General features: G+C 54.6%; 2 protein-coding genes across 3 annotated transcripts; both read right to left on the bottom strand.

Moving 5' to 3' along the window:
- Positions 1-4,834, bottom strand: C1QC (complement C1q C chain). Its single transcript, XM_082684649.1, has 3 exons — positions 2,961-4,834; positions 2,459-2,652; positions 1-841 (listed from the first exon to the last, which is right to left on the bottom strand). The coding sequence occupies exons 2-3, from the start codon at positions 2,637-2,639 to the stop codon at positions 285-287; spliced, it is 738 nt and encodes a 245-aa protein (XP_082540775.1). The 5' UTR covers positions 2,640-2,652; positions 2,961-4,834; the 3' UTR covers positions 1-284.
- A 1,444-nt stretch (positions 4,835-6,278) lies between these two features.
- On the bottom strand, positions 6,279-9,388 carry C1QA (complement C1q A chain). Of its 2 annotated transcripts, XM_082684637.1 has the most exons (4): positions 9,174-9,336; positions 8,577-8,655; positions 8,121-8,290; positions 6,279-7,094 (listed from the first exon to the last, which is right to left on the bottom strand). In XM_082684637.1, exons 2-4 carry the CDS (start codon positions 8,624-8,626, stop codon positions 6,517-6,519), a joined length of 798 nt encoding a protein of 265 aa, XP_082540763.1. In that variant the 5' UTR covers positions 8,627-8,655; positions 9,174-9,336; the 3' UTR covers positions 6,279-6,516. The 2 variants fall into 2 exon arrangements, with proteins under 2 accessions (XP_082540763.1, XP_082540764.1); XM_082684638.1 differs by lacking the exon at positions 8,577-8,655 and having other exon boundaries at positions 9,174-9,388.
- Between the last annotated feature and the right edge of the window lie 17,044 nt (positions 9,389-26,432).

Below are 26,432 nucleotides of genomic sequence, written 5' to 3'. Positions count from 1 at the left end.
TATTTATCAACTTATTTATTTATTTATATATCTCCTTGCCTTTCCCAAGACTTGGGGTTGGGGGGGGCAAAAAACATTGACAGTATTAGAAGGTGTTGGTTAAGTCTCAAAGCAGTGACTCCTGAAGGAGCTCAGAGGAGGGAGAAAACGTGGGGCAGGGGGTCAGGGCGGGCTTCCTGGAAGAGGAGTCCATCAGGTAGGGAGAATGGCCCGAGCACAGTGGTTTTTTTCGGGGAAGCTCAGGGAGGCAGGGTGGCCCTGGGGCTGGAGCCAGCCTGACCGCCCTAGTCGGGAAAGAGCAGGAAGCCGGAGAAGACGCTGTCGGAGCCTTCGGTGCCCACCATGCCGTTGTAGTCATTGACTGCCAGCCATACCTGCTCCCCTACCTGCAGCCGCAGCAGCACGCTGCCCGAGCTGACCTGCTTGCTGTTGGACATGTGGTCACAGAAGGTGGTCACCTTGGTACCACTGCGGTACAGGTGCACGCACAGGTTGGCCGTCTGCGACGTGTGGTACACAAAGTAGTAAAGCCCTGGGACTTTGCAGGTGAACTTGCCGGTGCTCGTGTCGTAATCCCCCTGTGGATTGGTGATGACTGTGTTGAACTTGACCAGGCTGTTGGGCCTGGGGTACTCGGCCGTCTGCCGTGTGACTGTGAACACGGACTGGTGCTTCTGCTTGTATCTACCCTCCTCGCCCGGCTCCCCTGGGGGTCCCATGAGGCCGGGAACCCCGGGAATCCCAGAGGTTCCCATGGGGCCATTTTTCCCAGGAAAGCCAGGTGTGCCGGGTTCTCCCTTCTGACCCTTGGGTCCTCGTGTTCCCGGGATAGCTGGGATTCCTGGGGAGAGAGCAGGTGGGAAGGAAGTGATGGGACAGGGAACAGGGATCCCGAGGAAGGATCAGATCCCAGAGAGCCACTGGGAGCTTGGAGCGGGAGCGTGCGAGAGCCGGGCACCGCACAGGAAGTGCTCGGGAAGGTCAGCTCCTGGTGAGGCCTGGAGGCACTGCAGGGCCCTGTCTCATCCTTCAGGACAGCTTCCAGCAACTGTTTGGGAGGGGGCAGACATGCTGGGGGAGGGGCCTGACAGGCAGTGGGGGGTGGTGGCCAAAGGCATGGCCTTTGGCATAGGACAGGATTCCGCTGTGTGACTTTGGGTAAGTTGCTCAGTCTCTCTGAACCTCAGCTTTAACATTTATAAAATGGCCGTACGGCACTTTAAAAAAGGATTTTGGCCGCAGTTTTCTCACTTGTAAAACGGAGTTAACAATTTTACCTACTCCATAAGGTAGGCATATGCTGAGCATTTGGAACCATGCCTGGCATATAGTAGGAGCTCAATAATTGGGGACCATCAGCCACCCAGGCCACAGGATGGCCAGAGATAGCCTTGTAGTATAAGTTCTTGAAAAAATGGCAGACCTGGGGGCTTCACTTGGCTCACCCTGAATCGAAGAATTCCTTCTGGATTGTTGGCAAAATTCCATTCTAGTGCCAGGAGGGAAGATGGCAGTGGGGAGAATCCCAAGGACATTCCTTGTCCCTGGCCTGCCCACCCCCGCTTCTGCCGCCCCCCAGCACCTCCATCTAACCTCACCCCAGTCTCACCCATGCTGGCTCTACACACACCTGCATCCCAGATATGCACCTGACCCAGAAGGCGCCCCCAGACTCCAGCACCTGCCCAGCACCCACACCGCCCCCCATGTCCTTAGCCCTCTTTGCTCATGCTAGCACTTGCCCATCATTCTGCAATCCCGACTTCTCACTCCTCATGCCCCCAACTCCTTAGGATCCTAGGGAGGGAAGTGAGCACAGACCTCCCATAAAAGCAATGATGACAGCTGAACGTGCATAGCTTACGCGTCCCCGAGACCTTACCACGTGCGTGGTCCTATTTTACATTCCAACTTGTTTAATCATCCCAGCGCCCCCGGGCCGCCTGTACTACTGTCTCCCCATTCGACAGATGAGGACACTGAGGCTCTTTGCACAAGGAAGTGGTAGGGCCATCTGTGCATTGTGGACACTCCCCATGTCCACTCCACCGGGTTCCCCAGCAACCCCCCCGCCCTGAGGTCCATGCTGCAGAGCAGGTGGTGGAGGGGTTGTAATCAAAGAGCACAACACTTTAGAATTTGCCAAAGGTCTCCGGGATCATCTCCTGTGATCCTCCCTCCACTTCCTGGGACGGGTGCTCTCATTCTCTCCTTGGTGTCAGATGAGACACTGAGGCACAAAATTGGGGAACGGGGGGACCGAGTCCTGGGGTCTGAGGAGAGATGGGTGACACCTGCCAGGAAAGCTGGCCTCTGCTCAGAGAGCTGGTGCAGCAGAGGATTGCACGTCTTGCTAGCAAGTGGCTGTCCTCCTCCCCCCAGCTGTAGCCCCCGATGGACACTTGCCCGCTGCCCCCAGGCCTCCAGTGATGCCTCCCCAGCAGGCCGGCAGACTCACCTGGCTCGCCCTTGGGCCCCGGCAGTCCATCGTAGCCGTCCTTCCCGGGGGCCCCTGGTAGGCCCGGCATCCCGGGGATCCCGTAGCAGCCTGTGCTGGCCTGGCCCCCAAGTGGCAGCACCAGCAGGAGCAGCAACAGGTTTAGTCCGAGGTGGGGCCGGGAACTGGACCCCATGTCCATCCTGGGGAAGGATCTGGGTAGGGAGAGAGCTGAGTTGGCCCCCGCCAGCCCCTCACCCACCCTCCTCACTCGCTTGTTCCCCGGGCCAGTTTTTCTCAGCCCTCCCGAGCCTACCTCCCTTCCCCAGGCCCCTTCCCTTGCCCCTTGAGGGCTGGGACCACAGGACAGATGGAGATGGGACCTTGTCTCTGCACCCAGGCCCTCAGCTCAGCAGCGATGGGGACCCTCCTTTCTTTCACCAATCAAGTTGTCCCCACGTTTCAGGGAGGCGGCAGGGGGAACTGCCAATTGCCCTCGCCTGGGCGGGGGTCCTGGCCTCACCTGGGTTGGCAGGATTCTGGTCTGGTCACAGAGATGTCCTTAGATCTGCTTCCGTTCTCCCGGGGGGGAAGATACCGTGTCAGAGTAGTCACATCAAGGAGGGCCCAGAGCAGGCTGGGCGGCCCCCTCCCCTCTGCTCACCCTGCTTCCAATCCCACATCCCCTTTCCCATAATTTTTCCTGACTCAGTACTTTCTTTTGGGTACTGAGTCTGGCTGACCGCAGCAATGCCTCTGTGTTCCCCACCCCAGGGTCATGCGTGTCTGAAATGAGGAAATGTCTACCCCACCCCGGGTCTGCTGGAGGGAGCGTGTGTGTGTGTGTGTTAGAGAGAGAGAGAAAGTCCTTACCAAAAATCACGTGCAACTGATTTCTTGGGATCCAAAGCCTTGCTCTGACCCCTCTGCTTCGCTGCCCCAAGAAACAAACCTTGCATGCACTTGTGAAGTGGCAGGCCTTATTCTAGAATCTTCCGTTTGCCCCTCTCACTTGTTACACTTGGGGGTGGACACCAGGATGGGCAAGCCTCGATGGCAGGCAGCCTGCTGTGGTAGACAGAGTCAGTGGCCTCGGATGTCCTCCAGCCCTGCCACTGCCTTGCTCTGAGGCCCTCTGCAAACCACTCTAGGCTTCAGTCTTCTGGTCTGTATACTGGGGAGGGGGGGCAGGAGGGCGGGTCTAGGTTTTGCATGTGCACACGTCTTCCTTTGCTGGGGTCCTTGATGACCCCTGCCTCCCTTGCCTCCATCTCCGGCACCCCTGCATCTGGTCTTGGAACCTGTGGTGGCTGCTGCAGGGTTGCTGGTTGGGGCCGGGCTCGCAGAGCTGGGAGAGGGCCCTCTCCTCTCTTCCTCCTATGACATTCTGAGGAGGAGGGGCTGCTGAGCAGTTGAGGGGTCCCACCCTGACACTCCACCTGTCCCCGGTGTCACTCGGGGTGAGGCCTTTGACCTCCCTGAGCATCCATTCCTCCTGCGTAAATGGGGGGTTCCAATAGCTCCCATGCAGGGCAGTGGTGAGGACCCAGCAGGACCCAGTGAGGCAAGCGCAATGCTTAGCCTGGTGCCAGGAGTGAGCGGGTGTTCACAGCTCTGCCCCTGCCCCAGCAAGTGACCTTAAGGGCCTCGGTCTCCTTTTCTGTCCCTACACCCTTTCGCCCAGGGCTGCAAAATGTGAGCTGAGGGCAAGGATGTGAATGAACTTGGCCCCGGAAGTCCCCAGCAGGTAGAGGGCTGGGAAGAGCAGAAAGGGTAGACATGACATTGATTGCTGGGGAGACCCCATCTTCCATTCTCATCTTGTTTGCGCGGGTCTGTGTTGTCCAGCAGGTGGCAGCCTTGGCCCATGCTCAGCCTGCCCGGCCCCAGCGTCCAGGCCCTGCCGGGCTTGGCCTGAGCCTGTTCCCCTCCTTCGGGTGATCTGCCTCAGGCAGGGTGGGTGCGGGGGTGCGTCTAGGTGGGATTTAGGATAAGGGGCCGCCTGACCCTCCCTGCACTAGCCTGGTCTCTCCCACTACTTGCAGGGGCTGCACTCGGGACATCTTCGAGTCCCATTACAATGAGAGGAGCGCTCCACTCTGGGGTCAGCAGAGCCGGTTCACATCTCCGACCTGCCACTCTCTGGCAGTGTGACGGCGGGTAGGCATCTCCTGTCCCTGAGGCTCCGTGAGGAGGGGTTGCTGAGATCCGGTGTGTCCGTGGCTAGGAAATACCCAGCCCCATCGTAGGTGCTCGATCTGCTTCATTTCCTGGAAGCGTATGTTCTGGGCCAGGAGGCAGGGAGCTGGGGCAGAGCAGAGGCCCGAAGCAGACAGAGGGGCCAGAGGAGACCAGCACAGCCCTGGGGCTACAGCGGGGTCACCCTCTCCTTCCTGACCCCCAGAAGCTGCAGGTGGGGCAGCCCTGGCCCAGGAGAGGGTCTCGGGAGTCTGTCCGAGGCCTGGGGGAGGTACGGGTTTGTGGGGACTCCAGCTGCTGATTGTGTCCGACAGTAGGTGGGAGACACCGATCCTGGGCCCCGGGGGCCAGCCGGTGGGAGTGTGAGCGCATGTGAGGGTCAGCGAGTGAGAGAATTGGGGCAGTGCTAAGGCACATGCGTGTTGGAGGATGAGGAGAGCGTGGCACGGGTGTGCCTGGGACACATGTGTCGAGGTTGTGTGTGTGTCTATGTGTGTGTGAGAGAGAGAAAGTGTGTGTGTGTGTATGTGTGCGTGTGTGTGTGTGTGTAAGAGTGTACTTTCGACAGTTTAGGAGGGGTACTTGGGTGTCTGAGGCACAGAGTGCCTGGGTAGGACAGCACAGATACCCCAAGTATGTCTGTGGGTGTGAAGGTTTCAACGAATGTGCACGTGTGGTGTGCAGATGTATGGTGTGTGTGCAGCGCGGGGCACAAATGGCTTTCTCTGGGGAAACACCCAGGGCATTAGACATCCTCAGAACCAAACTTCCGGCTACTTATTGTCTTCGCATTCAGAGGACGAGGTGGGGCTTCTTGCCTCCGAGCAGCTCTGCACAGGCTAAGTGGGACCCCGGGAATATGCACCGTGGGCCCCCCAGACCTTCTCAGTCCCAGCCAGCAGGGATGCCCAGCCCGGGACAGAGGAAGCCCCAGCCTCCATGCTTCCCCGGGGCGGGGGGAAGCCCAGGGCAGGACTCAGGAACCTAGCTTCAGGGAAGACTGCTGGTTGCCCTTGGGCTAGTCGCTCCCCTTCTCTGAGTCTTGCCCATGTTTTGCTGGTTCAGCGTTGGAAATCAAGTGTCACCTGTCAGGCATGTGGCTGTGGAGGCTGGCAAGGGTCACCGTCGCACACACGCAGGCTTGGATACCGATAAGTTCTGGGTTCAAATCCCAGGTCCTCCTCTTCAACACTGACCGTGGGCTTTATGCCCACCTCATGCCCCCAGCCTGCCTCACTATCTGGAAAGTAGGGTCGTGATACCCGCCTCACTCCCCAGCCCTACAGATGAAACAAAATACAACAATGGCTCAAACTTCCGAAGCCCTGACTATGAAGCAGTCCCTGTTCTGCAATTTCCGTGTCTTAAGTCATTCAGTCCTCCCGACAAGGCTTTGAAGTAAGTGCCCTTGTTATTCCCGTTTTACAGGTAAAGGAACTGAGGTCACTCAAGTTATGTCATATACATACGGTTGGCCAACTGGTAAGTGGTGGCCTAGGATTTGAACCCAGGCCGATGAGGCTCCCAGGACCTCCTAAATACAGGTTGTAAAATACGAAATATAGGCTTGCCTTGTAAGCACTCAGCGATTGTCATTCCTGTGCTCCCTCCCAGTGCCCAGAACAGCATCGGAACCTCAGGCTCAGCACACAGGAACTCAGGTGTTTATTCTAGGAAGAATTCTAGGAAATCCATCTTACAGTGGGCAGTGGGCAGTGAGTTCTCGGGGGCTCCGGCAGCCAGCCCTCACCCTTCAGGCAGCTAAAGCAACAGCACCCCGATAGAGAGCAGACCATAGAAACCAGAGAGGTAGAAGGTGTGAGCTGGAGTCACACAGCAGGAAGCATGTGCAGCCAGGGGCGGGAGGGTCCTTCCCGGGCTCAGATGGACGACGGGAAGATGAGGAAGCCGCTGAAGACACTATCCACCTCCGGGCCCTGGTAAATGCGGCCCTTGACGGGGTCTTTCTCAATCCAGACCTGGTCCCCGTGCTGCAGCTGGAGAACCATGCCCCCGGACACCACCTGGAAGATCCCCTTGCTGTTGGTGTCACAGAAGCCCAAGGAGCGCCGGAACTGGTTCCTCCCGGACGACACGATGGACAGGCAGATGTCCCACTTGGACACCACCTGGAACGTGAAATAGTAGTAGCCCGGCACAGCACAAAGGAACCGGCCCGTGTGGTTCTGGTACGGGCCTTCCTGGTTGGTGATGACCGTGTCGAAGATGACCACGTTGCCACCCATGGGGGGGTTCCGCCTTACGGCTGAGAAGGCCGGCCGTGGCTGGTCCTTAATGTTTCCTGGGTTGCCCTTGATGCCTTTCGGTCCTGGGAAGCCAGGGAGCCCCAAGGGGCCACTGGGTCCAGGAAAGCCCATGTTGCCAGGCTTTCCAGGGGGCCCAGGTTCCCCCGGGTCTCCTTTAAGGCCTTGGATGCCTGTCCGCATGCCGGGAGCCCCTGTGGGGAGAAAGGCCAGATCTGGAGGGGGAGTCCAGTGGCCACCAGTCCTCAGGGAGATGGCTGGGACCCTCGGCTGCGGTGGGATGGAGGATGCGGGAGTGCCTGGGCCTTTAAGACCTTGATTCTGGCTGGTTGTGTGACCTTGGGCAAATGTTTCAACCACTGACCCTCAGCTTCCTTATCTCTAAAGTGGAGAAAAGTGAGAACAGGTACTTGGAAGCTGTCAGATTCTTGCAAAAGCAGGACAGGCTTCTCCACACCTCGCCGGGCCACTGCCCCTGACTCCTTTGGGTTCGGGACTACATTTAGGAGGCCTGGATGCCAAGTCGCAAATGTTTATGCAGATCCTTCTGGTCTGCTCTGGACTGGGAGGCTCTAGGGGACTGAGATTATCTTTTTCTACTCTGAGCATGTCCTCCTCCTTTTTCCTTCACAGCCACACCCCTCCCCCACCTTTTTTTTTTTTTTTTTTAAGAATGTGAAGTTTCTGAAACTGGAAGGGGCTAGGAATGGGGAAGCAGGGACTGAGTTGGGTGTGGGGGCTGGAAGGAAGCAGAAAGGATAGTTGCCGTGAACTGATCATCTCTACGTGCCAGGTAGGGTTATTTTTTCCATTTTACAGACGAGGAAGCCGAGGTTCAGAGAGAGTCAGTAACTTGCTCGAGGTCACACAGCAAGATGAGTCTCCTGAGTTCAAAGATGAGCACCTTAATCGTTTTGGTAACTGAACGACAACCCAGGACGGGACGCTACTCCAAGACCTTTCACGTTTGTTGTTTGCGGTGGTCCGTGAGAGAGAGGACTCAGGCAGGAAAGGGATTCAGAGAGAGGCCTGGCAGCCTGGGGACATGTCCAGGGAGGAGGATAGGTTCCCCTCAGCCCCGGGGACCCAGTGCAGATTGCAGGGGCTTCATGTGGGGGCCCAGGTGGATTCCTGCTTCTTGGGGCCGCCCCCAAGCATCCACCCAGGAGGCCAGGCCCAGCCAAGGGACGAGGGACTGGGGTCTAGAGGGAAGGGCTTACCTGGCTCCCCTCGCTCCCCCTTGAGGCCTGGCCGTCCGTCTCGGCCAGGTGGTCCTGCAGCCCCCGCCCTCCCGTCCGGTGCTCGGCACACATCCTGGGTCACTGTAGAGGCCAAGGATACGGCCAGCACACAGCCCACCAGCCAGCCCCGCGGGGCCTCCATGATGCCACTGCGAAGACATAGGGGCGGGGCTAGACCTCACACACTCACACACACCCAACTCGTACTTACACTTGAATCCCACACCTACAATGATATCTACACATACCCCCGCCACCGGTGCACATACACACCTCCAGGGCCTTCGATGTCTACCTTGCACCCAGCCCCAGTGACCCCGTACGTACATGAAGCACCAGAAATTCACACAGATGCCACACACAACTGAAGTTACACACTCAGACACACAAGCTTGGCCTCCAGTCCCATAGAACAAACACAGGGAGCAGACTCACAATCCACTCCACATTTCCGGATGCACGAATGACGCCCAAATGGACTCCATCTAGCGCTCAGCCACACACTCATATAGTCCTACAGATGATCAATTCCATTCAACAAATATTTATCGAGCGCCTACTTCTTATTTAATTAACACTGTCTCACCCAGATGGCAGAGCTGTGCGTACACATAGGAATTCACAGCCCCCTGACACAATGCGTGTGCTCACCGCCGCCACCCCCACATACTCGACCCCTTTTAGCACCTACTGGAGTGTCTACGGGACCCCTGCGCTGGCTCTGACACTCCCAGGCTTTCCCCAGCTTCTTGTGTCTTGGGGAGGCCAAAACCCAGGAACTCTGGTTATAGGGATGGGTTTATATCACCACTTCCCACTAACTCCCTAACCCGAGGAATGAAGATGGTCCCCCCACTCACTTATTCTGGGTCCTGGATCCGGAACCCCCCCCACCACCACCGGTCAACTCTGTCCTGACACAGAACCAAGGACAGTGTTCCCCCTCCCCTGCCTTTGTGGTCCACCCCCCTAGGCCAGCTCCCCTGGCTCCCTGAATTTCACAGCCCCCTCCCCCTCGGACGCTGGCCTCACCTGCCTCAGCTGGCCGTCAGTTCAACTGGATGTTCCTGTCCTCCACCCAGGGACCGCTGTGGGACACCCAGCAGGGGTGCTGCCCGCCTGGCTGTGGCCAAGTTTCACATCCCTTCCTATTTCCCCTTCTCCTTCCCTGGGCCTGCCCCCAGCTTTGCCCCAGGGGCCAGAGGCCTCCTGGAGACAGTTTGAGCAGACCTCAGCAAGACTGGGACACTGGACATTCGCCCCACCCCCAACCCACGCACGCAAGCTGGTGTGGGGGCAGGGACAGCAAGGCAGGAGTCTGCAAAGACAGAAGCCGTGGAGTGGGTCCTGGGTAGGGTGTGAGAACCAGGGAAGAACATCAGGGCAGACGGGGTTTTTCTAAAAGTCAGTAACTTGAAAGACTTTTTCGAGTTTATGAAAGCAACATGTATTCATTGTCAAAAAGCTTGGGAAATACAGAAAAACGCAAAGGACAGTGCAGTAGTGATGGGAAGCTTAGTAATCAGCTTTCTAGACCTGCCACTTCCTAGCTGCCCTTGGGAAGTTACTTAACATCCCGGAGGCGCCTCAGTTTTCTTATTCATAAATTGGGAACAACAGATTTGACCTCATCGGAGTATTATAAAGTTTCAATGGCATCATATATATACAAAACACTTGGCATGGGATGAACAGTTAATAAGTAGCTTTTATTGGATTTAAAAAACAGCAACAAAAGCCCATGAATGCTATCATCTAGAGAGTTACCCTTTGGCAGGATCATCTAGTCTTGCTTACTCTTGCTGACAGGGTGGCTACTACCTGTCGGCCCACATCACTTCACCGGCTTGGACCCTGAGCGTCCTTTAGATAGAGCTATCCTTTCTCTCCAGTCTGGAGAGCAATGTGTTCAGGCCCAAGCTGACCAGGTCTTTCTGCTTCTTCCCATGACCGTGGTCACCACCCCCCACTCTGACCATTTCACCAAAAGGAAAATGAGGAGGGGAAAACAAGTCTATTGACCTGGGCAGATGAAGATCGTCCAGGGCCAAGGTTTTCAAGTGTCTGGGACCTCTTTTCATTTGCAATCTTGTGTGGTACCCAATATGTATCTGACAGATATAAGTGGGGGTTCTCAGGATAAGAGTGGGGGCCCAGAGTAACTCCCACCAGCCCCTCTCTTGCTCTTGGGGATTCAGGAGGTTAGGAGAGCTGGAATCTCATGGGCTGTGCCCACTTGTTACTCACTATGTAACCTGAGGCAAGCTATATAATTTCTCTGGACCTCAGTTTCTTTATCTGTAAAATGGGGATGATATAGACTTCTCACTGGGCTGCTACGGATTCTATGAGGAAGCTGATGCTGTCATATACCACATTCAAATAAATCATCATTATGAATAATATCTCTGTGACCGTGGGCAGGTTACCTAACCAGTCTGAGCCTTACCTCCATCTCTCAAGGTGAGGGAGTGGCGGGAGGCAGGAAGGTCACAAGGAGGTTGCACCCGAGAACATGGCTCTGGGCACCCATTTTCCATTTTCTTTGATGGCAGCATGTCAGTCTTGTTTCCCTGCAAGAGGAGTTAGAAATATCATGTGTCGGAGTCAGAAAGGCCAGGCTGATGGCTCCCATTTCACAGATGAAGAAACTAACCACCAGAGACATCATTGCTTGCCGAAGGTCAGAAAAAAGTGGCAGAGTTGGCATGGGGAAAAACCAAATACTGTGAAAGTCTTCTCAAAGTATAGTTTCTGAAATTTTGAATAGATCATTCTTATAGAAATATATAGTGGGCACATGTGAGTTTTAAATTTTTTTTTTTTTTGTAGCGTGTTAATGAAGGAACCAGCAGGATGAGAAAGCTAGTTCAATGAAGGGTATGAGCAGGAAACATTTACATGTACCTATATATGGAGAGAGAAGAGAGATTTAGCAGAAAGAAAAACAACAATAACCCAAAAATTAGAATTCTGGAATATTCATAAGGTTGCTAAGTTAGAGGCAACACTGGTGAATGTTTATAGGGCAACAAAATCATAATGTTGGGGGTTATCTTCTCTATTAGAAAGAAATCATTTGCATGATTTCTCTACCAGACAAAAATAATTTGTAACTTACTAGTTTTCTACCAGCAAACAGGGGTCTTTACAGATCCTGGGCCCTGATCAATAGCAAATAATAAGTCAAGCAGAGTGACATTCCCCTAGAGGGTCAGATGACCCTTAGGAGGGCTTGTTAGACAATGTTTTGATTTGACTTTGAAAGGACATCGGTTATCTATTTGCCTTATTTCCAACTGTTGGATGATTTTACTTATCAGGCTGTTGCAAGTGTATAACCCTTCCCAAGAAATAAAAGCCATCGATAGGAATGAACATAGCATTAGTGCGAAAGTAAATGGGTCAGCAACAGCCCTGCGAATGTCACAACAGAGACCCCTTCCATCAGAAGGGATGGACAGAGTCCTCCTTTTTCTCCAGAGCTCAGATTCCTGGAGGGGAGAGGTAGGGGGTGGGGGGGAGTGTGGGAAGTGGGAGAGGTTGGGGGATGAGAGGAACCCCTCTGTAATGCCTGTAGAGTCATGATCCGTGAGGCCCAGGTGTAGTTAGGAGTTTAAGCAATAACCAAAAAACAATTTTTAAATCACTCACATTCTTTTTTTTTTTTTTTAAGATTTTAAAGATTTATTTGACAGAAAGAGATCACAGGTAGGCAGAGAGAGGAGGAAGCAGGTTCCCTGCTGAGCAGAGAGCCCAATGCAGGGCTTGATCCCAGGACCCTGGGATCATGACCTGAGCTGAAGGCAGATGCTTAACAACTGAGCCATCCAGGTGCCTCTCTCTGAGTGTATTATTATCTCCATATTATTTTAAAGTTTTGACCCCATTCTAACTTTGGAGTTCTAGTCTTTCTTCTTTTCTTTTCTTTTCTTTCTTTCTTTTTTTTTTTTTTTTTTTTTTTTTTTTTTTAAGATTTATTTATTTATTTGGCGGGGTGCGGGGAGGAGAAAGAGGGAGAGAATCCTCTGAGCCTGACATGGGGCTTGATCTCAGAACCCTGAGATCATAACCTGGGCCAAAATCAAGAGTCATCTGCTTAACCAACTGTGCCACCCAGGTGCCCCTGGAGTCTAGTCTTTAATTATTTTTTTTTTAGATTTTATTTATTTATTTGACAGACAGAGATCACAAGTAGGCAGAGAGGCAGGCAGTGGGGGCGGTGGGAAGCAGGCGCCCCGCTGAGCAGAGAGCCCAGTGGCTCCATCCCAGGATCCTGGGATCATAACCTGAGACAAAAGTAGAGGCTTTAGTCGACTGACCACCCAGGTGCCCCAAATCACTCACATTCTTGATGGTGGAGTCACATCTCACCCAAGGGTTGGGGTTCCAAAAATCAGCATATTAAGCAAAAATTGTAAATGCTCCCTATTACCATGGGGTGGGGGGGAATCTTAAGAAAGCGCCAGGTTGGAAACCTTATTATGCCTTCACTATAGACCTGCGTGGTCAGTTTCGGCTTTGACATTAGAACAGAGTTCTCTTTCTTCAGTTGGGTAGCAACTGACTCACGGATATCCCCCTCGCCCCCCAAAACAGGCATGGAATCTTGGAAGACTGGGATCATGCAGCGTTAATGTATTTAGCCCACAAGGGGCTCATGGGATCGGAGGCAGACTTGGGGAAGGCAGGTCTGTTCCGCTCTCCCTGTCCATGCTCACTCCAGAAATAGGCTCCTTGAGGGTCGGGAGTGACGGCAGCATCCCCCATCTTATTGAAACTGGTATTTGTAACTCCTTGTCTCTCTGAATCTTATTAGGCAAAATGCAGATTGTCAACTGTTATAGAACAGGGCTCCAAAGCTCCTGTGCTTTTTTTTTTAATCAAAAAAATTGAAGCATAATTTACATACAGTAAAATGCAGAAATCTTTTTCTTTTATTAGAAAGACAGAGAGAGAGAAAGAGAGGCAGAGAGAGGGGGAGAGAGAGAATCTTAAACAGCCTCTGGGCCCAGGGGGACGTGATCTTACCCCCGTCGTGAGTGTGTCTGTCCGTTTCTTATAGCTGAGGAGTATACATGCATATATCACACCTTATCAGGTCCTTCCCCATTGGTGGGTATTACTGTTATGATGAATAGAGCTGCGGAGAGAGCCTTCTCCTGCAATCCCCTTATGCACTCAGGTCTCTGCTGTGCTGTTCGCACACCGTGCAGGAGGCACCGAGCTTACCCCCGTACCCGGTCCTCCCCATCCACTGCCGCACACCTCTCTCTTCAATACCCCTTCCCTCAAAAAACCCCACAAATCTCCGGGGCCCTTCCTGGAACCTCTTTTTCTCCTGCTCCCGGCTCCCATCTCACTCCCCTTGCCCTTTGTTACGGAGATCTTCTTAATGACGGGTCTCCCCTCTTTGGGGCTGAGAATCCTTCCCCCCCTCCTGGGCCTTCAGGGTCTCTCCTTGTATCCTCCTTCCCCACCACCCAATGAGATCAGGGTTCTCGTTGGCAAGGTTGGCGGGGCGGACTGGGAATTGGGGAGGGAGCTGTCAGAGCCTGCCACACGTCTTCAGTGCACATGCTTTATTCTCTGCCTCTCTTGGCAGATAAAAGCGTTTGGGGGGCTCGTTTTATGAAAAACGGAGGGGATTGTAAACACCAAATAATTTGCTGGGGAGATGAGAGGCAGCACGGGTTCAAATTCAGCATCTGCCTTCCGTTTGCTGCGCGCGCTTGCACGAGAGAACTCCGGGGTTTGGGGGTGACAACTGACCCCTCCAACTGTGACAAGGTTTCGGGTCAGTGTGGCTTGTCCCCGGTGCGGGACTTAGCAAAAGTCCAGTCTCCTCCTCCCTCCCCTACCTGCCAGCCAGGGGGCCTGGGCACAGTCCCAGTTGAGAAGTTTGGGAAAGGGAATGTAAAAAGAAAACAAAAGAAGGCAAAAGCAATTTCACTGGGGGAGGGTGAAGAAGAATAGGGAGAAAGCAAGCCTCCTGTAATGGCTGGTGCCTGCATTCCGGACACCCAGAATGAAGCTGGCACACCGTCCTTCCTTCCAGGGGCCATGTGGTGGCCCACCCGGGGAGAAGTTCCCAACAGGCAGATCTAGCCAGATCTACCGGGGAAGGGCACTGATGGAAGCCGCCAAGCTTGCAGACAGGTGAGATGTAAAAAGATGAAGAGGCTTAAGAGAGTTAGGGCCCCGGGCGCCTGGGTGGCTCAGTGGGTTAAGCCGCTGCCTTCGGCTCAGGTCATGATCTCAGGGTCCTGGGATCGAGTCCCGCATTGGGCTCTCCGCTCAGCGGGGAGCCTGCTTCCCTTCCTCTCTCTCTGCTGCCTCTCCGTCTACTTGTGATTTCTCTCTGTCAAATAAATTAAAAAAAAAAAAAAATCTTAAAAAAAAAAAAAAGAGAGAGAGAGAGAGTTAGGGACCCAAACTGAGCAGGCGGTGGGAGAGTGCGAGGACAGCTTGCCTCTGGTTGGGGTGGCCGAGCCCTGGGTTCCGAAGGCTGTGGGGACACCACAGCTGGGAAACGTGTCACCTAGAAGGCCAGATGATGCCCAGTTCTAAAGAGCTCCGACAGACACAAGAGGAAGCCCTCCCGCCGCCTTGCAGGGACCATCTCCCCGATCTGTCCTTCACCTGGCCTGAAGTTCCACAGTTACCCATTCTTTCCATGGGGGAAGCATTGCTGTCTTGAGGTGTTTTAAAATCAGAGCTGTGTCTCGGTGCAGGTGCAAGATGTTAACCGCCACGCCTTAGGAAGCCCAAGCGCTGGGCTTGCTACCAGGGCTTAACATGAGGCAACTGAACTCAGAGAGTGTAAGTGATTCCCATAAGGTCACACAGCCAGTCAGTGGTAGAGGTACTTCTATCACCTCAGAAGCCTTTCTGAAGGTTTTCCGCTGGCGGAGGTGGGTGGTGTCTAAAGCAGGGACTCTGAAAGGAAAAGCGAGGAGTGTAGAGGGGGAAATGTATTGGTTGTGGGTGCTTGGAAGGCACCCTCCCCTGGGTTGGGCATTTCACATATATCATCCCATTTAATTGACACGGGATGCTCATCAGGTAGCATTTTGATTCCTTTTCGATGGTGAAGAAACTGGGGTTCAGAGAGGTGGAGTGACTTGCTCATGAGTCCCGAGTTGCCACATTTAACAAAGAAAAATACAGGATATTCCATTAAATTTGAATTCAGATAAACATCGGTATACATGTGGTATAGTTGTATTTAAAAAGATTGTCATGTATTTTCTCCAGCAACCTACAGAGGTCACACAACCGGGTGGCTATTGTCCCACAGGGCCCTGACTCACTAGGAAGTCTGTCTGGGAGAGAAGGATGGACCAAGGATTGGCTCCTTTCTGTCTCCCAGGTGAATATGGGCCTTGGTCCCCACCTAGGGTCCCAGTTACCGCTCTTATGGGTGAGCCAAGGACCCTGGCCAGGTTTCCCCACCATGAGCCCTGGTCCCTACATCATTGCTGGCACAGGCTATCCTCTGGGGGATCTTTCCCTGCCCCAGACTTTCACTAGAAGAGGTCCCTATGGGCTGGTGGCAGAAGACTTAATTCCAGCTCTGCTGAGTGTGATCTGACAAATCATCTTTCTGGGCCTCAGTCTCTCCCTCTGTGAAAAAGAGGGAAGAGTTGAATCAAAGCAGTGGTTCCCTTGGGTCCGAGTCTCTGGGACACCACTGCCCCAGCCGTTCCGCTCCCTACTGCTTTAGAAGCCATACCTTCTGGGTTTGGCATAGGTGCCCTGGGCGGAGTCTCACGCAGGACGCAGCTCAGCATCTTTCTGGAGCTCGGATAGCAACTCAGGACCTTTCCAACCTTGACACATTGGTTGGGCCCACCCTGGCCCTTTGGACATGACCGTTCTGCATCTCACAAGTAGAGACCAGGGGCAGAAGGGTCCAGAAAGGCTTTGCTGGAGTAGGAGAGAGGGGGCAAGTCCTGATAGGTTGGGTAGGAGGAGGAGGGAGGGAAGGTCACTAAATCACCCCTGGGGCTGAGACCATTTCCAACCCGGGAATCCAGAAATATATCTTCCCTATGTCTTACATATGTCTCACCATTTGAGTAGAGATTTGTGTTTTTCACAACCCCTTCGTGGCCCCCATGATTCCCAGCCAGGCTGTTGGCCCACCTGATGGGGAGACCAAGGCTCAGAGCAGGCAGTGGGTTCCTGGTGTCACAGAGCAGAGCTGGTGCACTCTCTAGTCTCTGGGGCCAGGACTCTACCCAGCAGCACCACCCCCAGGTGGTTCTGGAAGGTCCTACTCCAGTCTCTTCCCTTCCCAGGCTCCTGGGTTCTGGCCATTTCTTCCTTGCGTGGTTCTGAGCCCCGTCTCTTGTCCTGCTGCCAGCTCCCGGGGAGGGAGGCGATTGTCCTACACCCCCCAGAGCTCAGCAATCATCCCTCCTCCCTTCCCTGAGCCAGGCACACCCAGAGTCACATGGCAATTACCGACACAGAGCCGGGGGCTGGGTGCGGGTCTGGGGTGCCCCAGCCCACACTCGTCTCTCCACCTGCAGAGCTGCTCCAGGCTCAAGGCTAGCTAGCGACAGCTGCTTCTGCCCTATCTCCTCCCCCTCTTCCAGCCCTCTGCTGATTACAAATAAACACCCGGTCTACGCGGGAGAGTAATTAACTCTCCAATGTGGGGAGAACTAATCAGCCTGGAGTTTGCTGCAGGTGGGAAAAGCGAAGGCTTTTCCTAAGTAGTATGCAAATGACACCCGTAGTATGCAAAGCAACCTCTTTGGGTTCCTGGGAAAGGCCGCCAGAGCCTGGAGCCCTGGCTTCCGAGGGGGGACAGGCTCTGGGAACAGTGGTCCTGGCTGCCAGGGACCCCATCCTTCGGATTGAGGGAGGCTGGTGGGGTCAGAGTAGGAGTGGGGGTGCACCTTCTGGGCTCCCCAGTGCACTTGCAGTCCCTGTGTCTGGAAGGCTGAGGGGAAATGGGCTAGGAGCTCAGAGAGGACAAGCTTTGAGTCTGAGCCCCGCTGGTCCTCACCTCCATGACTTGGGCTAGTCTCTCTCACAGTCCTGAGCCTCAGTTTCCTCATTGAAAGACGGGGATAAAAATACATACTTTTTATGCTGTATGAGAATTGGACAATACCTAAAGCGCCTAGCATTGTCTGGTGATTAGCAGGTGTTCCGTAAATCAGAGCTCTTTGCAAAAATTATCCAGATTGGCCCATAACATCCCTGTGGCCATGTGCTGCCTGGTCAAGGCCCAGTCCCCTTGGGGGCTCGTCTCCACCTGGTCTGTCTCTCCAGGATACCGTCGGCTTTGTGATACAAGATTTGAAAGGCTGCAGGAGTGGCCCTCCTGCTCCCAGGCATGTATGTCTCCTGTCTTACCTGAAATTCTGCACCAGGCCCGGGGTAAGAGAGAGAAGCTCCCTGGCAGCACAATTTCTGGAGGCATTCACTCTCGGGGGGTGCGAGTGCAGAATCAATGCCGGGAGGGAGGCTCTGTGTCCACTGCTCCACCCTAGGCAGGCATCTCGCTCTCTCCTCCCCTTGTCCAGATCCTGCTGCCGATCTACCTCTGTTGAGTCGACCTCGCTCAGCCCTCAGCATGCGCTCCAACACTGCCGGGATGGGGGGCGTGAGCCCATGTTCTGGGTCACAGAAATATACGACATCCTAACCGAAGTGTCAGGAACACAGACAGATGTATCCCTTTGGTGAAAATTATCCAATGGTACATTTACATTACATGCATTTCACTGTATAGACATTTGACTTCAACAAAACATAATTTATATGTAAATTGAATGTATCTTTTGAGAGATATTACACATTAATGTACAATGATGATGATGATGAGGAGGAGGAGGATTACCAAAGTGATCACCCAGCTTCGGCTTGTACACCTCCTATGACGGGGAGCTCACCACCGGTGGAGCCAGGATATCACTTGTTTGGCAGTGGGACTGGGATTCAAACCCAGATCTGACTCCAGGCTCCAAGGCCTTGGTCTCTTCTCTACTGACTCTCCCAGGATCGTGTGTGTGCAGGAATTGTCACGGGTGTGATACGTGGAATGTTTGCCACTTGCAGAGAGACAGTAAGTGCTCCCGCACACCTGGGACACAGGTGAGTTGCACATCCCTTGCCCATCCTTGCAGCTAGGTGGGGTGTGGGCTAGTTGGTGCAGGGATGCTGAGCAGAGTGACGTCGATGGTATAGATCTGCCAACACGCTCTTGCCTGCTGCTCTCCTGGAGACCTCATGTTGTGAGGGTAGAGCCCCAGGCTCTGAGTGGCTTGCGGAGTGTCTTCATGGAGGACAACTGTCCCGGAGGCTCATCTGGGCCACAACAGGCTTGGCAGGAGGAATGAGTAAACCCTGGTGGGGGTAAGCCACTGAGGAGTGGGCTGACACTACAGCATAACTTCCCTATCCTGACCGATGGGCCCAACCCTGGTAAGATTGCCAACCTCAGAGTCCTAGTCACCACCGTCCTCCTCCTCTCCATTTCCAAGGCTGTCATTGTCATGACGACGCCCTCACAGGATGCTTCAGGTGGCTTGGCTCTGCTGAGCTGTCCAGGGTCCTTTCCTCAGCCGGACCTCCCACCACTGCCCAGACTTTCATCAGTTCTGTGCTATCCAGGCTGGGCACTTGGGATTCTACAACAAAAAATACCCAGACTCACCTTTGGACAGCTTACGTTCTGTTGGGGAAGGCAGACATGAATAACACCCAAAGTGAGCAGCTTGTGGGTGCCAGAGACACCTAGAAACCAGAGGTGGGAGCTCCCAATGGGTAAGATAAGAGTCACCCCAAGGCGGGAATCTTGGGGGACGCCTTGGAGGAGGAGGACCGGTTGGAGGAAGGAGGTGACAGCAGCGACTCCCTCCCCGGTATTTATAGGCTCTCCTGACATAGGTCTGAGTTCTAGTCCTTCCACTTCCCACTGGATAATGTCGAGTGGGCATTTTCCCTCCTAAAGCCTTGGTTTTCTCATCTGTAAAATGGGGACAATAAAAGTCCCTCTTCCTAAGGTTGTCACGAGAATCAAACAAATTAATACACATAGAGGGCTTTACTCCGTGCCTGGCTATAGCAATTGCTCAATAAACAGCTGTTATTACAACCTCGTTTGGCCCTTGCAACAGCCCTGCGAGAGAAGAGAAATGACCGGGATTATCTTTGCTTTACAGATGGGATGAAGGAAGCTCAGAGAGGGCCAGCAACTTGCCTAAAGCACACAGCTAAGAAGTGCCTGGGCATGCGACATATGCTGGACGTGCCTCTAACCAGAGCCTGTCTGGGGTTAGGATTTGTATCGTCAGACCTGGAGGCTCGCTGCTCCCTCTGGCTTGACTGCATCTTTCCCTCTCTCGATGCCTGGCCTTTGAGATCCCACCTGTTTTCTTATTGTGGCAAAATGTACAGAAAAGTGTTTACTATTTAAGCCATTTTTAATGGTACAGCATCGTAGCACTAATTACAGTCACCCTGTTCTGTGATCTTCACCACCGGCCGTCTCCGGAACGGTTACCATCCTCCCACACGGGAACTCTGTCCTCATTAAACACTCGGTCCATCCCTCCCCTCCCCCAGCCCCTGGCAACCACTAGTCCACCTTCTGTCTCTATGAATCTGATGACTCCAGGGACCTTGTGTATGTGGAATCATACGCTATTTGTCCTTTTTTTTTTGTCCGGCTTATTTCACTCAGTGTAAAGCCCTCGCGTTTCCTCCATGTGGTAGCAGGTGTCAGAATTTTCTTCTTTCTTCAAAGTGAATCATATTCCTTTGTGTGTATATTTCACATTTTATTTATTGGTTCATTCACGGATGGACACTTTGGTCGCTGGCAGCTTTGGGCTCCTGAATATTGCCATGAAGGTGGGTGTCCAGTGTCTGCTGGAGTCTCTGCTCGCATGAGACCCCGTGGCTGCCACGTCTCAGGGACCACCCCCAAGGGCTTTGCCGGGATCCAGAGTTCCCGATGATCCAGAGCCAGACCTACACCCAGCCCAAAGTGCACTGGTCATCTTGCTATCCCATTAGCTCCACGCTCTTGCTGTCAATTTCTCTCCTTCCCGCCTGCCCTTCACCATCTCCATGGTCCAAGTCCACCCATTCCCCAAGGCCCATCTCGAATCACCCAACCCTCCGGGAAGCACTCTCTACCCTCCCTCCGTGGCCTTCTCCTCCCCCTGTAGCACCCGACCCCTGCATCTGCCCCATGCTCGAGTCTCTTATTACTTCAAACCTTAGATTATGGCTATCGGTGTCTGGTCTCCCCTACACCCACCCTTCCAGAATCGAGAATTTCCTTTCAATATGGTGGAGATAATGTCCCCTTGAAGAAAAGCAAAAGTGAGAGTCCCCTTCCAAACTGCGTCCAGCTTAGGTGACCCCTGAATCTTAGCATGTTATTGTACCCATGTGACCCATTAGAAGCAATGTGGCTTGCTGGGTCTTGCCACACTGTCTTTTCAAGCTAGAAAAGGCACCGAGGCCACAGTTGCGTACTCCTCTTCTGAGTGGGCTTCAGAACTGAGCAAGCCCTGGGGAGGGACAGGTGGGAGGGCCCAGGGAGCCGGTCCCTCCAGAGTGAAGGCAGGTGGGCAGGAGGAAATGGTGGCTGTGAGAGCACCAGGGGCCTCATCTGTCTTCATTAATGAGGATCTGAGATCTGCCCCCCCCCCAGGAAATGGTCCATGAGGACATCTGATTGAAAGGGGACCAAAGTTCCCATTAGCTCTGTCCTTCCCAGAGGAAATGGGGGTGGACAGAGTCTGGGGGACAAGGGACACAGACTCCTCTTTCCCTCCAGCATAGCCCCTGATCCCCAGGTAAGAGACCTTCCATAATTTGGGTCAGGCAGGAGGGATGCCTCCATTGGAGGCTCCTTGTGACTGGACCCCATGACAGGTCAGGAAGGGTCAGAATGCACATTGAATTCCTTGAATCGCACAGAAACCCCAGCAGATTGTGAATCCTGGAGGGCAGGCCAGGCCTGAGTCACCTTCTTCCGGCTTGATGCAGTGTGTGGCCTATACGTGGCCTGTGCGTGGCCTGTATGTGGCCTGTACGTGGCACCTTCCCCACCCTTTCCTCCCGCTTGCTTCCTTCACCCCAGTGTGCCAGAGAAGCAGTCTGGATGCTGGGCTTACATCCAGCCCCTGGCCCTCCCTCCCTGGGTGATATGTGGCCACTTACTTAAGTCCTCTCCCCTTGGCACCTCAGTGAATCCATCTGTAAACTGGGGCTAGTAAGAGAAGCATACTCACGTGACTGTGCTGAAGAGGAAGAAGTCGCTACGGTAATATTGTTAGAACAGTGCCAAGCATCTAGCAAGTGCTTAGGAAATACCAGGTACTTTTCACTCAAGAAATATATAGTGCTTGCTCAGGGAACTGTGGCCAAATTAATGGGAAGGCTGAGCCCACAGAAGGAGCTTGTGTTCAAAGTCAGTAGGTGCCCGGGTTGCCTTGAGAGAGCTGCTTCTCCCCCGGGAGTCTCCGTGTCTCCTCCGCGACACGAAGAACATGATTTCCATTGCCCTCGCTGCAAGGCTGCCAAGGGATTACTGGGGGGCTTGGGGTACAGGCACAGGGGGAAGCAGGGCAAGTGGCCCCTGTCTCAGCTATGGCCTCCCCAGCAAAAGGGGCTTCTGAGAAGCCCTCTCTGGGCGCCCCCCAACCAATTTCTGCAGCCACATGGCTCTGGGCAGTTGCTGGGACACACCAGTGGGGGTTGGCACCCACTGGGGAAGGGGCTAGTGGAAAAAGCACCCCAACTTCATTCTCATCAGCTCCCACAGGAACTGGGGCTGCAGGGGGCTTTCCAGAAACTGGCCTGATCTGATGGGACAGAGAGGAAGCAAAGCTTGTGGGCTGGCCTCTGGGACCAGCCTAGCCCATGGGGTCTGCCGTGCTTGGGAGCCAGGCGGGGACACCAGCTGCGCCGAGAGAGGGACCCGGCTTGGGATCCTGGAGGCCGGGTGCTCCCCAGTCTCTGTTCACCCCACCTCCTTGGGGTGCCGGCATCTCCATCTCTAGCAGATGCTACCCGGTCTGCCCTGTGGGGCTGTGGGCTGGCTCTGTGTGAGGACGCTCATTGGGGAGTGTCCCAAAGCCGGACCCATCTAAGGGTACCAGGTCTCGTCAGTGGGTAACTCACTCAGGGTCCCCCATAGACGTCAGCAAGAGGCAGAGCCAGGTCTGAACCTAGAGACGTCTCTGGAGCACATGCTGGCTGACCGTCCTCTGCCCCCCCTCCCGCCCCCCCACCACCCAGGCAGCCTGCATTCTGGACCGAAGCCAGTGAGGCGGTCTCAGCCTCAGTTTCCCTGTTGTGAGGGCAACGGCAGTCAGCCGTGCTACAGGATAGTCAGGGGCTTTTGTTTTGTTTTCTAATCTCTAAATGTTCACAACTTTCCTGCCTGATCCTTCCCAGTCTACGTATGTGGAGGTGGGGGCTCTGGGAGATGGTGTCACTTGCCCCAAAGGACTAGGAGCGCGGAGCTCCCGCGGGGCTTCAGCGCTGGCAGCCGTAGGGCCTCGAGCAAGCGCTTCGGCTCTCAGAGCTGCGGGTCAACATCTGTAACACGGGAGTGGCAGACACTGAGGAGCGGTGGGCAGCAACAATCCTTGGAGGCCTGGCTGAGGCTTGAACCGGGGGCTGCAGGACCCCTCGGCCCTGCTTGCACACCACACCGCCTCTGGCACTCGACAGCGGGGCCGACAGGGTGGTCGCTGGGAGCCTTTGCAGCTTGACTCGGACATTCCCAGGCCTCCTCTAAGCCTCCAGATCCCTTGACGGCCTCTGCCTGATTTCATCTGGCCGGCTGCCTGATTTTGCTCCCAACCCAGGCCGCAGGCCCCCTGGGGCTGGTTTCAGTGACGTAATGGCTTCCTCCCTCAGCTGTTTCCCAGTGCTCACGTGTGTGCAGGGTCTTCTGCTGCAAGGAGGCGGTTCAGACTTCCCAGCACTTGCAACATCTGGGAAAGGCTAAATGGGGGTGCCTGTCCAGAGCATCCCCCTCTTTGCTTCTCAGCAGGATGGGGCGGCTCGGTTATTTTTGTGATAAAAGTTTAATAAATTGAAAGGCACGGTTTTCATTCTGTGGGTAATTAGCCGCTGCCACTGTGCTCCCTCCTAATTGTCTCTCTCACTCCAGACCGGTGGAGATCAATAGGAAACGGCCGCAGCACGGTGAAAGTCACAATTAATTAATTGTCGGGCGTGTGTGTGTCTCCATCTCTGTCACATCAAAGGCCCAGGGACAGCAGCTGCCCACGTTTCTGGCTCTGCCAGGCCGGCCCAGCCTAGAGGCCCCAGATGCACATGAACGCAAGCCACCGTGCATGCTTCCTGTCTCCCCCTCGGGAAGCAGCAGCCTCCTGGAGAAGGGGTCCCCTGAGACCCCAGGCTCAGAGGCCTTCTCTGACAGCCAGCACTTTCCTACCACCCCACCTCGAATGCAGCCTCTGCTCTATCCCTGCCTGGGTATCTGTGCCCTGGTGCCCCCTCACACCCACTCCCCACCCGCCTCACTCACTCTTGCCTGTCTCCTCCTGTGTGCAGCCTAACCTGGTAGATTTTCTAGACTAAAACTTGGGCAGGATCTAGAAGAGTGGTTAGCTCTGGGGAAGATATGGCCTGGGAGACAGAACATTCTGGGATTCTGGGGATGCTGTACATTTTTATCTCTGGTGTTCTCAGGGGTGTATACATGTGTAATAAGCCCTTTTGCAGCACGCTTAAGATCAGCATCAGCTGTGACACACGAGCGTGCAGATACACACAAATGCTCCCTCCCATTCAGTAACAACAACTCGCTTTCATGTGCCATTGTTAAGATAGGAGGATGATGAGGGACACAGGCAGCCGTGATGAACCCGCTGGCCCTGACACCATGGGTCTCTCCTAATCTTCCCCACAAGGCTAGGAGATAGGGAGTGTCATCGCCATGCTACAGATGGGGAAACAGAGGCACAGAGAGGGCTTGGAAGGAACTGAGAGAGGAGGACCGAAGAGGTTGGAGGTTGGGAGGTGGGGGAGGGAAGGGTGTGGGGCCACCGGGGGCTTGTGTGCGCCAGTGTGGGCTTTACTTACCGCCGCTCTGTGCCAGCAGAGCCATGTGTCCCATGTCGCAGACAGAAAGCTGAGGCTGGGAGAGGCGGCGTCCCACGTCTGAGGTCGCAGGGCCTGGGAGTGATGGGCTGGGTCTGGAACCTGGGTGGTCTCTGAGGAGGGGGAGGGAGGACAGAGGGAAGTGAGGGGGACAGGAGCCCTGAAGCGGGGGGGGGGCAATCAAGGGGAGCAAGCAAGATGTGACGGGAAGGATGTGGTGCTGAAGACCTCTGTGTGGGAGAGCATGAGTGCACCCGTAAACACACTCACACGCATGTGCACACACACGCACACACTTAACCCACACGCACGCTCAAGCACGCACCTGGGCACACACACATCCCAACCCTTCTAGCGGGGCTTCCTGCTGCCTGTCTGAGGCCGGTGAGCCCAGCTTCCCCTCATTTGCAAAGTGAGAGAAGAGTGGTGGGGTCTGGAGGTGGGCCGTGGCCAGCTGGCGGCCTGGCACCCGCGGTTAGGGGGGCTTGGTCAGTGGGCTCATCCTCTCTGGCTCCTCCATCTCAGCCAGGCAGGGGCGTGCTGGGCTCCCAGCCGCCCACCCTCTGCCCGACACCCACAGCTCCGCACGTGAAGTTTGGCTCTGGGAGGGTCAGGTCCCCTTGTCCCAGACCCTGGGCCCCTGCTCTGTGCTCCCACACCCCCCAGGCAGGCCCATCCACCCCCTGGAGCTCAGGGTTGACAAATATTGTAAAAGCATCCTCGCTGGTGGGGAGCGGTGTGCCTGTCCTTCTGTTGGCTGTTTCTCAGAGCCTCCCCGTCACGGCTGGTCGTCAGGGGAGGCCACCTCCTTGCTCCCACCTCCGCTGCCGCCTGTCATTGAGCCTTTGAAGTGGCGCCTGATTTTCCAGTCTGTCTGAAGTTGCTAGCTGCTTATGCAGCAGCTGGTCCAGAAAGTACCCCCGCCGGGCCTTTCCACGATGGTGCCGGCCGCCAGGGACTCCGGGAGACAGCCGCCGGGTCTCGGGGTGGGGGCGGGGCATGCAGAGGAAGCCCACATGCCATGTCTGTCTTCAGGGTCTTCTAGACTGAGTTTGCTTATTTTTTGTTTAAAAGGATGGGGGAGAAAAGAGTTTTCAAGAACCCCAATGTTTCATTCTCTTCAAAGAAAAAGGAATAAAGATTTTTAAAAAGAGAAAACTGAGGGCCAAAGGTAAAGCTTTTGATTTTCTTTGAACATTTTGACTGCTGTGGCGGCCGCGTGGGGGAAGGTGCTGGCTTGGGAATCCCATCCTGGATACTAATGGGCTGTGTGACCTTGGGCAAGTCACTCCTCTCTGGTCGTCAGATCCCTAATGAGGGTTTGACTGGTTCTGTTCCCCCCACCCCCACATTTGGGAACCTTCTCACAGGCTGTGCTGTTTGTTTTCCTTGAGACTCACTGTCACGGGTCCCCTCCTTCTTTTTGATATGAAAGTCTTCCTGAGCCCAGGAAATCAGAGAGGCCGGTGGTGGGGCCTCTGGGGAACAGGTGAGCAAGAGGATCCCTCAGGTGCAGGGCCATAAATCTCCATTTTGAGGATGTCACAGCTGGAGATTAGAAGGGTTAAGTGGCTTGCCCAAGGTCACACAGCAGGGGAGTCTGTGGCAGAAGCAGGAGGGAATCTGTGTTTTTTAACTCCCCAGTCTCATTAAGCTGCTGGAGGAGGTTTCCGGGTACGAGGGGCCATGTTCATGTGGCTTGTGTTTTTCAGCTGAGGCTGTCGAGAGTGGAGTTTAAGGGCGAGAGCTTGGGGTCAAACAGAACTTGGTCTTACATCTGCTGCTCTGTTTGTGTGACCTTAGGCAATCCATTTCACATCCCTGAGTCTCGGTTTCCCTAACTGCAAAAGGGGGCTCTTCCTTAGGCCTCCTTTATCGGTAGCTGTGAGAGCAAAGGAAAGGCTGCCCACGAAATGCTCGGTGCGGGGCCCGGCATACCCGGACCCTAAGTGCCCACAACTATTCTTGCCAGCCTTTAGCGTGGGGCTGGAGATCTATCTGCTTTCTTTGTCAAGCACTTGGAGAAAGAGGGCGTACTGGGCCTGTCTCTGGGGCCTGGCTGTCTTGCCTGCCTTTCACGCCACACCCCCTCCCACTAGAGCCCCTTCCTGGGAGAGACAGGCAGTCCATGGCAGGCTGTGCAAGAAACGTCAACCGCATCTCACGGAGAGGCCT

Source organism: Mustela nivalis (genome assembly GCF_964662115.1).
Source record: "Mustela nivalis genome assembly, chromosome: 10".
NCBI lineage: Eukaryota > Metazoa > Chordata > Mammalia > Carnivora > Mustelidae > Mustela > Mustela nivalis.
Note: the sequence above shows the minus strand (reverse complement) of the source record. Positions and strands in the feature narration are given on the sequence as shown.